General features: G+C 45.5%; 1 protein-coding gene across 1 annotated transcript in view; it reads left to right on the forward strand.

The window, feature by feature from the left end:
• Positions 1-937: 937 nt before the first annotated feature.
• The window catches only part of tshz3b (teashirt zinc finger homeobox 3b), a 36165-nt gene continuing 21347 nt past the window's right edge, over positions 938-15755 (forward strand). The window contains exons 1-2 of the mRNA XM_034579071.1: positions 938-2484; positions 2961-3475. Coding sequence (XP_034434962.1) covers positions 3436-3475 — 40 coding nt within the window. The 5' untranslated portion in view covers positions 938-2484; positions 2961-3435. The remainder of the gene's footprint in view (positions 2485-2960; positions 3476-15755) is intronic.

Here is a 15755-nt window from a genome sequence, read left to right on the forward strand (position 1 = left end):
CGAGTTTAAAGAGAAGTTGAGCTTTATATAAAAAAAATGGCAAATGTTAGCAACACCTTTAAGAACTCCCAACGAATAATCCTTGTGTTGTCTGTTGGTCTTTATCCACATTAGTTAATGCATTGTACCCGGTTCGAGAGATCCAGGATTTGTCAAATGATTCCAGAATATGTTTCAGAGGAAAGCAGAGATAACCTGGTTTGATGCAAAAAAAGTAAAACAGGAGAATATATTTAATTTAACAGGTAAAATGAAAGTTAAAAGTTGCAGATTTTAGACACAATTGCAGGCTAATCAATTTTATTTTGTATTTGTTTTGACTTTTGGAAGCGAACCTCGCCAGTTTCACTTAATCACAAACATTTAAAACATGGTGGCAGATTTAGCGCTGACCAAAAACGCAGAATCCGCCTTTGCCTGCAGCGTGTGACCGCCCCGGTAATTAAGTCGACCTGTGTCTTGTCCTCTTTTTATTATATCAAACGCAAATTTCAGATTTAAATATTATTTCATTTTTATTTTTGTTCTTTTCATTCGTTCGTAAAGCACCACAGCGGAGCCTGGTATAAAATATTTTTTAAAAATCCGCTGACAATACAAATAACCAACATCAGTGTCTCGAAAGTCAGCTGCTTGACGCAAGTTGTTTGTGTTGGTGGACGCCACGAGAAGCGGAGAAAGAAAAGAAAGGAAAAACCAGACAGAAAGAGCCTTGCGCTCCTTCTCGGGGCTGGAGACGCAGAACCGAAGTGCACATCTCCCGCTGAGGAGCTCGGGAGGAAGTGGACTTTGTCACTCAGACGGAGAGGAGAGCTCTCCATCGCCCACGCGTGCGCGAGAGCCGCGCGTTTGTGTGTGCGTGTGTGTGTGTGTGTGTGTGTGTGTGTGTGTGTGTGTGTGTGTGCACGAGTGTTATGTTTGATTGTACACTGAGAGGAGGGAGGGGGGGGGGGGGGCTGTTGTAGCATCACAAGGAATGCGAGCACGGCAGCTGTGTGTGCGTGTGTGTGTGTGTGTGTGTGTGACACTGATGGATGCGCCAATGGAAAGACGGACAGATGCTTGGGCGGATCTAACGGCACGCAGTGGTGGAGCGGCGCACACAGTCGCGGCGAGATTCGGGCGAAAACATCCTCGATCGGCGGAGAGTCACCAATCACCAACCCATCCACCGAGCCCGCTGCACGGCGCTGGAACGGAGAGGCTCCCCGGTCCACACGAGGAGCGGCACGAGGAGGAGAGACGCTGAGCAGATCGGATTCCCTCGACGGGAAGCGACGCGGGGTGGGTGGGGGGGGGGGGGAAAGGCTGTTTCCACCGGCTTTTGACGAGCGTGAGAGACGAGGCGCAGCAGCACCACATCTGGCGCAGAGGAGGACAGGAGGAGAGAGACAGACAGCCGTTGGCAACTCACCCTTTTAGTGCCCTCCCTTGTTCCTCCATCCCCTCTCCGAGAGTCTTTATCCTTTTGCTCTCGCCACCGCGGAGCCACTCTGAGGATTGCCTGAAAAATACAGGATAACATTTTTTTCTTTTTTTGATCCACTTCACCAACTCACTTGAAGCCAAAAACTTTTACCCCTCACTGCGAGAGAAGTGCAGGGAGAGCAAGGGCATCTCCAGAAAGCATCTACATAACTGGCACCTCAAGGTGTTAGCGCTTACCTGTGAGGAAAAAAGTACTTTACTCCAATCAGCGGCGGTAAAGGGGGACATCGCTCGGTGAGGATTTTGCGCCTCTCCGGTCACTTGAGGCGCAGGAGGGAGAGCGGAGCGCAGCGCTGGGAGACGCGTCTGATTCGCTGCGTGGCTGATTTAAATAGCTCCTATCAGTCCGCGTAAGGAAGGGAAAAAGGGGGAGAAAAGTACCGTCAGCGGCCAACAAAGTGTTTGGCAGTGGGCGCCAGAACTCGGCTGATCCGTGCGCTCCAGCGAGCCTGCATGCATGGGAGCAGCCTGAGCCCCGTCACCTCCTCCTCCTCCTCCTCCTCCTCCTCCTCCTCATGTACATTATTACAACAAGGGAGACCCAATCAAGCACGTATCTCATCGATTCACGCACACGCGCGCGCAGCTACACAACCACACGCACGCCCACATGTGCATACGCGTACATACCGACTGAGTGACTTGCCCTCAGCGGATTTTTCAAAGCGCTCTCGGACAAAATAACGTGAGCCGTGCCAGGCAGGGCAGCGTGTGGGCGACCAGTCCCCGGCCGTCACCTCCTCCTTTTCCCTCCTCCTCCTCCTCCTCCTCCTCTTTTCTCCTCCGCTATCGCTCCTGAGAATTAACAAACTGAAAAAAAAAGCTGCATGTGGCTTTGTTTTTCCCCTCTCACACCGCCGTCAGGACTTGCCAGAGGCGAATGGATTTTTATGAGATGCTTTCGGGCACGTTTCAGCTGGTCCGGCTCTTGGCTTTGAATTGTGCGTGATTGCCGGGAAAGCTCATGGATAGCGCTGCGGAGGATCAGCCCCTGAAGTAAGTGTGCGCATTCCCGTTCACACCACGCTTGTCACCCTATTCGCGTGCTTGTGAATGATACTGTATATATGTGTGTGTGTGTGTGCCTCCCATGTGCCCGCATGTCTGCTCCCCTCCTCTCCCCCATCTGCAGTACGACTGCTATTACGCACGTTTCGAGCCACACAACCACAGGCTTGTGATTTACCCCGGTGGCTCGCAATAGCCGGGGCTGGAATAAGGTGGTGAATGACAGAAGGAGTGAGAGGGGCAAGAGAGTCAGGGGGGTAGGAGAGGCAGAAAGGGTGGGTGGGTGGGGTGGGGGGGGGAGAGAGCGAGGGAGAGAGAGACAGGGAGCTACGTGACGCCTATCAGCGGCGGAGAGGTTGAACCGTAGAGGAGGCGCAGGGCTTCAGTTGTGTCAGCTCTTGATGTGTTGTCCCCTTGTTTGCGGACTTTTGACTGACGCGATCATTTGGTTTTGTCTCTCCAAGCTTGCCTGTTGCAGCCCCCGACGCCGAACGGAGGATCGCACGGAGGCGTACGGTGCTTTTTTAACAATTTCTCCCGACTGGTGTTTTTCTACCGCGGAGCCCCCTCTGTTCCTGCCCCTCGCCGCGTCCATCCAAGCCGGAGCGGGCGAGAGAGCGACCGAGCCGCCGACGGAGAGAGCAGCCAGCCGTGGGGAGTCACGCTGGTTTCCCGCCCCCCCCCCCCCCCCCCACTCTCTCTCCCCTTTTTTTCTTTACTTGTCTTCGCATCTACTGGCTCTTTCTCCTTTGATTTCTTTTTGCGACCCAAAACTGCACATTACCCCTCCTCCCGACGAGCACCCTCCCCGATCTATGTGGGAGCCCTGAGAGCAGCGCACCCAGGGGGGCAAAACTGTGTATCAAAGCTTCGCGGATTCCCCAGGCAGCCTCGGATCACCGGGGCCAGAGAACTCCCCGCCGGGCCCCCGGAGCCGACATGCCGCGGAGGAAGCAGCAAGCGCCGCGGCGCGCCGCAGGTACGCACTGGCTCCGGTTTGCATGCAGTTTACCACTCTCACTCTCTCTCCTTCCCCTTCTCTCTCTCTCTGTGTGTGTGTGTCTCTCCCCTCCTCCCCGCCTCCCCCATTCAGTTACTTTTCATTGATATTTGCCTCACCCACACAGAAACATTTATGTAACTGCAACAACATCCTCTGTTGTGGAGCCAACTGTAAAAGTGCAGAAATCCAGCAGCCTTCGTATTCGTTTCACAGCTCCACTGACCTCACCGCAACTTTTGCCCTTTCCTATTTGATATCTGCTAGAAATTCGGCAATAATTATAACATTATAATCACAGCGAGCGATACCTCTGCTATAATGTCTGATCCGGATTTTTCATATTTCCAAAGACCCTTAACTCCAAAGTTTTATATTTTTTCTCTAAGTCCATCAATAGGTCGTCCATGATGTAATGTGCACTTGGTCAATTCGTGGATGAACAGACAAATTGTCTTCTTTTTGTAAAATCAGTTCATTGCCACAGTCACTTTTCAAGTAAAAATATCAACACATGCCCTTTTCAGAAAAAAGACATTTTCTGCTTTTGTCTCTTTGCTGTGCATCACTGAACAAACTCTGAGTCTTACTGGTTGGATGAAACAAGACATTTGTTGACATCAGCTGAGGCTTTAAAAACTGTGATGAGCACTTTTTTTAAATAACTGATAAAAAGAAGGGAAATAATGTTAAGATTGACTCCTTAAATCATTACTTGATTTGATTGGTATTTTTCACACATGGGAGTCCTGAGGAGATTTGGTGGTTTACAGTATGGTCAAAGTGGACTGTCCTGTCGTTACAAGTCCCAGTCCAGCCGCTCAATATACTGGTACATGCATCCTTTAGGAGAGAGGGACAGCGTGAGAGTTTTCACTCCTTTTTCCTTCTCACTCTTGGTTTTCACCTCGCCTCAGGGAACTCAATCTTTTATAGATCTTTCCTTACCTCTTTTTACTCCTCCGCGCACCCTCCTTCTCGTCTTCCTCCTCATTCTTCTTCCTTTGACTGAGGCGTGTAAGGATCTGCGCTGGAGAGGTGTGGTGGAACCCAAGGGTCAGCTGACTGTCACAGAGGCCTCTAATGCTTGCTGACTTCTTTTGGGGAAATCTGATTTAAGTCTTAAATTTCTCAGTAATTTACAGGAAGTTAAACCCTTTAGCCACGCTTGTCTCATAACTTTCTATTTGTGTTGCTCTTCTCAGTGAAACGTTTCTCTAATATCTCTAATAGATTGTTTTGATGGCAAACTAGTAATTCTATTGTGCTGCTGTAATCTTCTCTGCGGCAATTCGTAATGTTTGAATATATCGTTAAATTTTAAAATATATTTTATCCCCGCTATTCACATACACTTCTCTCGTAGCATGTTCTCAGTCTGAGCTTCCTGTTTCTCTGAGACGTTAATGTAGAAACCTCTCTCCAAAATATCTACCATCCTTGTTTTTCATCAGGGCTCGGTCTGTTTTCTTTTTCTCCTTCCCTTCGGTTTCTGGGAAATACTTTTCTTATTGTCTAAAGATTCTTTCACAGCCTGGTGAGGCGGTGCATACTGGAAGAGAGCTTTAATGGACAATTGCCATCTTTGATTTGACGCCTGATTGATCGCCTGTCATCTGGCCGAGCCTTTGATCTGTTCATTCCCGATAAGTGTCAATAAATCTCCCCTCCCTCCAGCTCCCCCCTCTCGCTCACTCTGGTAGCAAAGCGGGGCCCTGCTGAAGTCACGTCTGGCCCTGCAAACTTCTAGCCATCATTTAATTGAATGTTTCTATTCTTCCTTTTTAATCAGGCTACATTTTCAACAATTTTTTTTTCTCCTTTGCCTCAGTTTTGACACAAATAAAGAAATTAACTCAGATTTTAATTTACGCTTCAACTCAAGTGGAGGAACGCCTTTCGTCTTCAGATCAGATCATTTTCGAGACTAATGATTTGTGATGATTTACAAGTTTTTTATATATATATAGGATCTATAGGATTATGCGATATGATTATTTGATCTTTACATTTTTGTCATCTTTGCTTGTCTGTAGCATGTGGTAATGTGGCTTCTAAACACTAAGTGTATTAACAATAATTTATTCATAACCTTTAACATTTAATTTTAAGCCAAGCTCAACTTTGTTTAACTCTTGAGCAAGAGCGGCATCCACAATTACCTTCAGTCTAACAGTGCTCACACACACACACACACACACACACACACACACACACACACACACACACACACACACACACACACACACACACACACACACACCTTTAACCCATGTAACTACATCAGTGCAGTGGCGCATGCACACAAGACATGCTGCAATGACTTTATGCTACATATAAACAGGAATGCAATACTTGTTTTAGCAGGCGCGTATGGAGTGGTATGAAAAAATTTAACTATTAGCCTAATCGTGAGGCAGAGACTGTTTTGCTCCATCAGAAGGAGCCGTCACACAGACTCTGTTTCATATTTGATTTAATTGTCTGCCCTCTCACAGCCACATTCATCAATGGCCTTAATGGTCAATCAGAGGCTGAGAGAGAGAGAGAGAGAGAAAGATGGAGAGAAAGAGAGTCTTATGTATTCTCAACCCAGTGCCTTGCTTGATCTAAATGTTTTAGCTAATGGACACTATGGGTGGGGGCAAAACAATGGGTGGATGGATGGATGGATTGATAGATTGATGGAAGTCTTTTTATTCAGCTGGATTGAGCCAGAGAGAAAATGAGGCATTCATTTCTTTGATGAGCGGACAAGAACAAACACGAGGCAGGCAAAAGAGGAGTTTTACTCCCCATTCTTCCTTCTCCTCTTCCTCCCTCCATCTCCTACTCCCTCTCTCCCTCCCTCTCTGGCACACAGCTGCAAGTTATAAGGTTGAGGAGAACTGCATGGCACACAAAAAGTGATGACAAATTGATTGCGCCACACTGATGGCAGGAGTTATGGGAGGATGGCAAATGATAGGCCTTGATTAGGAGCTTGGGGTGGGGATGGGCTGAGGGGTTTAGTTTTATTCTATCTCTTCCTTTCTTTCACTTTTTCCTCCCCTTTATGGCACTGATTTGGTCTCTCTGTCCTGCACCTACACAATGAAGCCTTCTTGAGGGGTTTGCGGTTAAAGGCAGTCATTCATTCAACCATCAAATGTGTTAAAATGACAGAAACTAGTAAATCTGGTTAAAGGTCAGAGTGCTTAGTGAAAAGTTCCTTTACTTTTGCTGATTTGGAACTTTTCACATGTTTGTTTATTACAACATCAGACCATATGTGGTTCCATGTGAACATTGCGCTCCGCTGTCATCGCATCCAAACTCTGCCACAGGGTTCTGTCAGGATACGGCTGTAGAGAGGGAGAAGAACAATTGGTTTTACTTTACACAATTCTCCATCTATCCCTGTCCTTTCTGTGATCCCACCCGCTCTTCCTCTTTCTCTTCCCAGCAGACCTCTCTACTTCCCCCACACTACCACCACTAACAAACACTCTTCCCAACCCGGCGATGGAGCGCACTCAGCCATCTAAAAAGAAGAGTTGTTTTGCCAGCTTCATTAGCGTTCCCCTAATTAGCCGAGCATCTGATGGATCTCTGACAGGCCTAATGATTGGAGATGACAAGCTCCGCACACTGTCACGCTCGCCAATTAGGTCTGCAGCGTCGCTGGATGTAATCAGCTTGATCTTACACCGTCCTCATTTGCCCCTCACCCTCACCCCCACCCACTCACACCTTCTACCCGTTTTCCCACCCCACCACAGGTGAGAGTTTGGACAGCGGTGTCATGGTGTGTGTGTATAAGTGGTCCTTGATGGGTAGAAGCTAATCCTGGTTGCTCTTAAAATTAGCCGTGAGGATGTTTCTTGGAGCAGACCAGAGAAATTTGTATGTTAAGATGTTGACATTGCGTGTGTGTGTGTGTGTGTGCGTGTGTGTGTGTGTGTGTGTGTGTGTGTGTGTGTGTGCGTGTGCGTGTGTGTGTGTGTGTGTGTGAGTGCGCACGTACACATGCGGACATGGATAAGCCAGGATGACCACACACACACACCATTTTCTGAGGTATTTATTTTTTCAGTGCTCCTGACATCAGGGAAGGACAAAGCTCAGGCGAGCAGCGGGCTTTTGTCCGCTGCCTTCAAAGCCAGGCTCGAGCAAACAGATCATTGTTATAGGAGAGGAAGCTTAAACATCAAACACACAGTATATTTTTCTACCTGTATTCTTTTTTTATAGTTCCTTATTCTACATAATTACAGCATGTCCTCACATGTGAAACAACCAATCTATTGTTTCAAAGCTATGTAGGTTATTTAAAATGAAGGATGTTTAGCCATAATAGCCGCATGCTCTTAACATAGCTTTGTGTGTGTGTGTGCGTACGTGTGATTGTGTGTGTTTAAAAGCGTATTGTCCTCCTATGAGCCCACTGCAGATTGATGACGTTGACACTGGTCATTATTAGCTACTCAATGACACTTTCCCAGAGTGGGGGGATTTTTCACCCGAGTTGATTTTTCAGAAACACCTATCATCAGCATGGTGTCCAAAGAGGCTAAGCATGATTTATGTAAATATTAACATCAAGACAGATCTGGTTCTGTCCAACAGGAGATAGATGGCAGCCGTGGAGGAAAAGCAGCTGATTTCTGTGATTTCTCTGCCTCCCTGTGTGTGCGCGCGTTTATGTGTGTGTGTGTACGTCTGCGAGTGTGTGTGTGTGATTGATTGTAGATGAGAGCGAGAGATTAATCACGCTTGATGTGTGTTAACGTTGCACTCGCGGTGGATCTAAGTCGAGATGCAGTGGCCCATTTAAATGTGCTCGCTCACACACACACACACACACACACACACACACACACACACACACACACACACACACACACACACACGTTCACAGTTTCATAGGAGGGCGCGGGTACACTCTCACACACGCACAATGCAGATGCACACATGTTCACTCTGTTCAGCTGCATATACCAAACATTTTAACAGGAATATTTTATTTAGTGAGTACAAGACATGTGCTGTTTTAAAATGCATTTCAATTGAGAGGTGGCCACAGTGAAAATATATAATATATAGTATATATTATATTATAATATACTGGCATGTCATATCAGAGCCCATTGTCTCGTCCAGTGGGTGTTAATGGGATCTGATGAAACAGGTCATGGTAACGAAGCTAATAAACCTTGTTTTAAATAAATTCTTGATAAATCTAATAAAGGTTAAGTTGCGTCAAAATATATATATTGTATTATAAATATAATTTTTCATACAGCGCCTATTTATCTCGCTTTTGTATCACGTAACAGAAATAAATGGGACTACATGTCTTTGCATTTTCTTGATAATTGTAGTCGCAAAAACATTTCAAAATCTGATTTTTATTTCTTTTACAATCCAGTATCCTTCTTAAACATTTCAAAGTTCGCAAAGAAAATGGCCCATGAGACACAGTCAAAGAATTGAAAGAGGAACTTCAGAGGTTACTTGAATTGAAAGTCATCTGCTACAACCTCGTGATGAGGTGGACACATTAAAATAGCACCACTTCAAAGTTTTATCATTAATCTGCTGATCACACCAACCTTTTATTCAATCCATTTATCGGACTGTTTTCAGGTGGGAGAACAAAAATGAAGAGAGTTTTCATGAAATTAAGTGTAGGATGTTTTTCGTTTTTCCTTTTTGGTGCCGTTCTTCTCTTTTTCTTTAACTATTGGCACGAATGGAATAGTGTGTGGGATATAATTGTAGTCACCAAACATTTCTCACTGCCCTCAGCAGGCCGTCTCTGACTAAAACTTATCATGTTTCCTAACTTTTGCACGTATGTTAAGCTGACAGCACTCTCTGTTTCAGTCAGTGTCGGCGTCCCAGCCTCGGTGCTGCTCCCTGCATTACTTTGTGCAGAGTGAGTCTTTCCCAGGCAGCTAACTGACACTGTGATTAGTTATGGCCCTTCCTCTGCTTTTCTCTGTGCTCCTGCCCCACTACGCTCTGCCACAATGAACCAAGAGAGAGACGGAGAGAATGTACTGTATGAAGTGGGGGAACTGTTGCATAGTTAAGTATTCTATCATAGGGAAAGACAGAAAGGGAATGAGATTGTAAAAAAAGATTATGAGCATGGGCAGGAGAAAGTAGAAGTGAATGGAAAAGCAAGCGAGTAGACAAATGACAATCATAGAGCGAGAGAAAGAGGGAGGGAGGAAAGGAGGGAGGCCGGGATGGAGGGAGGGGAGCGAGAGCTTCCTTGAGGATAAGTGGCTGATGGTTTATAAACAGTGTTTCTTTTCCTCCCTCTCCCAGAATCTTCCGTCATGGCTCCCATTAGGTTGACAGCTGTCAATTAGAGCTCCCTTGGTCTGGCGCACTGCACTTTATTGCAGGCAGTTGATGCTGTCATTTTGCTCCCAGTTTCGCCTTGAGCGTTATCACGAGCGCTCAAACAGTCAATAGCTGATGCATCAGCAGTTATTTCTTAAATTGGCTCACAAGACTGCATCCTGCACCCCCCCCTCACTTCTCTGTCTACCCCCTCCCTGTTCTCCTCTTTCTCCCAAAAGACTGTTTTGTGAGAAGAGAGCAGTAGATTGTGCCTGCATGTAGAGGAGAGAAAGAAGCTCAAGTATATGCATCTGTATCTATATTTTTTCTGTTCATTTTATTTTAGGCACAAAGTTTAGTTTACGACATTAAACATTAGATGCAGGAAAAGGATAAGTGTTAAGGAAAGGAGACAAATAATGTTTAATATATGTATTATATTATTGTTAATAACGGCCTCATATGTGTAACAAATCACATTTCGTAAAATAGCTGTGAACGATACGTATTCTGACTGCAGTCAAAATAGCTGACACTACGCACAGCACGTGTGTGATTCAAAAGTTTTTATTTGTCACAATCATAAAATATATGCACTGAAATGCAGGGTCACATACTTATGAGACTGTGCTAAAAAAGGCCAATATGCAATAAAGATTAATACGTAGAATAAGAGTTAACTCAGGAAATAAAAAGAAGAATAAAAGATTTTAAAAATGTAATTGAAAAAACTTTAAATATATGTAATAAAGATGATAAAATACCAATGTGTATTTTAGCCCAGGTTGAAGGAGGGCATCCCAATTTCTCAGCGTGTAAAACATTTGATAGTTATAAGGAAAATGCTTTGAGTGTTGCAACAAGGCTGTTTAAATATTGAATGGGAATCAAATTTTCATTTTGTTACTGTTTTGTGTCGGAATAAGATTCATGGTTCGTGCTTCCTTCCATTTAATATAAAAAGTGAAACCATGGAAAAGACGTCAAATGTACCTGTAATAATAGCAATCAAAGGTTATTGGTCCAAACCCAGCCAGTGGCTCTTTGATCAGTGGTCTGATTGGCTGACGGGCCCATGTTGAGAAAACTGCTTAAACAGGGATTGGAGTGAAATGAGTCTGATTTTACACACACACACACACACACACACACACACACACACACACACACACACACACACACACACACACACACATATTACAGATCTGTTTGAAAGCAAAAAGAGAACACAAACATGTAAATTAAGTCATATACGTGTCATCTAATAAAGAGACTAAATTATGGTTTTGATCATTAAGAAAGGTGGATAATCTTTTTTTCATTCTTTCAATCTCTTTTTTAGCATGTACAACTGTGGTACTTTCATGTTCAGGAGACAGGGGTAATCTGTGTGTGTGTGTGTAATAAAGGGGCTCATGGTGTGTAGGGAACTGGAGGCCCAGTAGGAGGATGAGACAGTGTCAAGACAAGGTGTGTGTGTGTGTGTGTGTGTGTGTGTGTGTGTGTGTGTGTGTATGTGTGTGTGTGTGTGTGTGTGTGTGTGTGTGTGTGTCTTTTGAGTGTCATCTGGGCTTGGCTCCAGGTCTGGGTTTCTTCTTACCCTCAGTGGGGGTTGCCTTTATGTCTGCAAAGTGTGTGTATGAGTGTGTTTGTGTGCATGCTCACACTATCAGGGCCATTTGCTTCCCTTTCCCACGGAGGCTTTGGCTCTAGACAAGACTGGCAGCCATCAGTCTTGTTTGTGTGTGAGTTTATGTGCATGTCCGTGCTTGTGTGTGTGAGAGGGAGAGAGAGAGGGAGAGAGAGAGACAGTGGCTTTGATGAAAGGCAGGGGAGCCAGTGAGGACCCGTCCCGGGCCCTGGTAATCAGGGCCAGCCTGAACTGACATCCTTCTCAAACTGACAGCGTCTTCCTCTTTTCTCCTCACACACACACACACACACACACACACACACACACACACACACTCGGCAGAATAGTCACCACTCAGTCACTACCAAAAGGCCGTCCTATTCTTCCATCATGGTCTGATCCGTTTCAAAGGCTGCAAAGTATCGTTACCCTCCACAACACCACAACTGTGTCTATGTCTGTCTGAAGGTTTGTGAGTCAATCAGGGAAATGCACGGCTTGACAAGGATGTGGAAGTAGACGTGCGTATTAAGTGGCAAACTCACCTCGGAGTGTGTGTCTATTTTGTGCGTGGTTTGAAAGAGGTTTAAGAGGAAAGGCAGGTGAGAGGAGAGAGAGAGAGAGGGTCGACCATGCTGAACAGAGCGAGAAAAGTGAGAGAGATGCGAGGAGCTGGGAAGAAGGCTGTTTTATTTTATACTGCGAGGGCCTGTTGCTAATTAATGTTTCTTGGTCGGTTTCTGTCGGAGCTGAGTAATGTTTTTGATCTTTATGCCTGATAACTGCATACCTAATGAGATTTCAAAGCTGGTGGAGATGGGAGTTGCTGCTCCCTGCAATTATTGACAGATGCCTTTTCTCCGCCACTGGCTGCCGCGCCATAAATCCTTCCTCAGTAATGAGCTTGAGAAGTGCCACCCTGCCAGTGAGCTAATGAAACCGAGCAAGGGGGGCCGCCTGCGTGCGTGAGCGTATGTGTGTGTGTGTGTGTGTGTGTGCATGCGTGCAAAAGAGTGCATCACACTCCTCTGACACATTTTTTTTCTCTTTAAATGCACTCTGCAGATGTCAGCCAACTGCTAACGACAAAGAAAGAAAAGAGGCAGGAGAAAGATAGTCGGTAAGGAAGATCGGGAGAAAAAAAGAAGAAATACAAAGCAGAAGCCTTTCTCTGTTTCTCCACTTTATGAGAAGTTTAAGGGTGGTGCTGGGGGCTGCTCAGGTTACAGCCCCATGTTAAGGCTATTTGTCTAGGTTTGGCTGTTTTATTTGAAATACTAGTATCTCTGTTGCCAAACGGGACTGTGATTAATATCGTTGCGCCCCTCTCGCCGCTTGCCTACCCACAACCAGCAGTTGCTTCTTTCTCTCTTTTTCTTTTTCCTCGATGAACTCTTCCTCTCTGTAACTCAGTCAGGGAAAGTGAAGGCCTTGAAAGACAATAAAGTGAGAAAAAGGCATAAGAAGAAAGAGAGAGCACAAGAAGAAAAGCAGTAACTGAAAAAAGAAAAGCAGGGCAACCTTTTCTTTGCCCCAAACACGCTCAGCCAGACCGGCTATCTGGTGCAGGTTTGAGCGCATGTCTGTGTGCACTCACGTATTAGACTGTGCATTGATGTGGTGTATTTAAAGTAGTTACGTGGATGCATGTGCTGTATGTTTGGTGCATGCTGGGGGGGTTTTTGTGCGTGTTTCCAGAAACCAGAGGAGGAGAGCAGCGAGTAGACGAGCACCGTCTCACTGCCAAACAGTCGATTTCCCCCTCTCATTGTCCCCACCATACATCACAGACCCACCCTTCTCTCCTGACACAATGACGTGTGTCATTTATCAAACTGGGCTTTGCCAGGCCCTCACATGTGTGCGTGCACAGCGGTGTGTGTGCACCCGTTTCCGTGTGTATACGAGAGCACATGTGTATTTCAGCGTTTAGGCGAGTTCCTTCCTTCTGCCTCTGAGGTCCTCCGGGGAAGGAGGGAGGAATTGAGGGATGAAGAGTGAGGAGGAGAGGGAGAAACAGAGAGAGGGGGATTACTGGTGCTGAATGAGTGAGTGTGTGAGAAGAAGAGGGGGGGGTGGAAGAAGGAATCGGCTGGACTAGTTTCACTAATGTTTTGGCTCGGGCCACTTTCCATATCCCCTGTGGGTGATCGGGAGGAAAACAGCATGTGAATGTGATATTTATACAGCAACTTTAAATAGTATTTTACACACAATTACTCACATTTCACATGATAGATTACTATAGATTGTAAATCACACCTTCATTAATCTCCTTGCTGCATATGCAGGCATGTACTTGTGTTTGTGTGTCAATAACAATCTCTGTATGTCTCTCACCCATGCTTATGTGTGTTCAGGGGGGTTGCTTGCAGGCGTGTATCAGTCACAATGTCTTATCTAATGCGCACAAACACACACACATTCGTGGACGTGCACAACCACTCGCAACTGCACACAGGGGTCTCCCAAGGGTTTGGGCAGTGCAGTCTCTCTCTCACCTCACTTTTCCCTGATTCAAAGGGAGGCCTTATAGAAGATGGATGCCCCTTAAAAAAAGAGCCCGTTGATGGATATGAATCTGGCCCTGCCATTCATCACTGCTATATTATTTAGACTGGATCACTACAGAGCTGTAACCTGAGCTACAGCTCCGTGCTTGTGTGTGTGTGTGTGTGTGTGTGTGTGTGTGTGTATGGGGACGTGGCAGGTAAAGGAGGGGGTGGGAGGAAGAGGGGACAGTCAGGGTCTCAAGAAAGGAAGGGAAGGGGAGTAACAGTGAGGGAGGACAGGAAGTGACCAAAACTGTGCAACAAATAAAAACACAAAAGGTCAAAGGTCGGTGGTGATGATGGGTATCTGTTCTCACCTAAGGCAATGTGCGTCCATACGCACACTATATTTGTGAATTCTGATTTATGAGTGAGTTTTAAAGAAGTTACCTCACCAGGCATCCGTAACCTCCCCCTCCTCTCTGCTCATTGAGCAAGGCACCAAAGCAACCTCAAACTGGACCATGTTCCAAAATGCTGCCCCATTCAGTTGCAGTTATGTCAGAGAAGTTTCACAGCCCTTCTTCAGAGTCGTCCCCTGCCTGAGCTGCATGACGTTGTGCTGGTTTTCCACACACGTGAATGTCGTGAAATAAGTTACATACAGCGCTCTGTGACTGATGCCTAATGATCATTTTATATCAGCGGCTTTTGTAGTATGGGGATACAGTCTATTTGGGTCAAACAGTGTCATGGAACAAACAGTTCAGACTCCACGTCACAATCACCTCCCAGCCTCGAGGCCCAGTGCTGTTCCTGGTGACTTTCATGCATTCCTTTAATGATTAGGTCTGAAGTAGGCAATGAAAGAATCGGTGCTGTGTTCATTTCTGATCGTGGCCAAAATACTCCAGTTGCTAGATTATGTTTGGACATTTGCACAAATGTATTATTGGCTATAAGCTCTGCAGCCTTGGCATCCTCACACCGAACAGCCACAATACATAACAAGGATTTGTCTGCCAGTGCACATGAGACAGTGACATAGCAAACACACTTACAGTGGCATGTATATCCATATTTCAATGTTTAAATCAATTTGTGCACACAAATATAATAATATTATAATGTAAAATACCATTTTTGCTGTTTTCATAATTGTATACTCTGCTGCAGGTGGTGCGTTCAAACCCTGTAGCAGGCAGTACTTTCAAAATGTGTAACTAACATGTTTAATATGTGTTTCTTTATGTTTTATATTCTACAATGCTTTCGTGCAAACACAGTTTGGGTCACCATCACAGATATGGTATCACCGGATCACAGATCAGTCAGCAGTGAAGTGTAACGTTTAAGGTTTTAGTTTTACAGGTTCTCTTGTTGTCAGTGGTGGTCCAAAGTGATTTAATGCCACAGTCTGGATCATCTGCACCGTTTCATATGGAACGGTTTTGTCAAAGCAAGACAGTCGAACACATCATTGATTATCTGATGTTCCTTTTGAGCAGTTGAGCTGAAATGAATCTATAAAACAAGAGGATACGTAGAAGTAAAGATGGGAAGTAAAAAGAGAGGAGGGAACAACAACAAACTATGTTTCGCTCTCAAAACTCTTTCACGCTTATGTAACCATTTTAAATAACATGGTATGGCCCCCCCTTCTCTTCCATTCCCTCCTTCGCTCTCTTCCATCTCTCTCACTCTTCCCTGGTTTCTACTGCGCCAAGGCAGATGTGGTGATTTATTGTGGCCATCCATCTCTCGTGCTCATCCATCACCGGCCGGTTGCTAGGCGATC

This window comes from Hippoglossus hippoglossus, chromosome 3 (assembly GCF_009819705.1).
Source record: "Hippoglossus hippoglossus isolate fHipHip1 chromosome 3, fHipHip1.pri, whole genome shotgun sequence".
NCBI classification, from domain to species: Eukaryota; Metazoa; Chordata; class Actinopteri; order Pleuronectiformes; family Pleuronectidae; genus Hippoglossus; species Hippoglossus hippoglossus.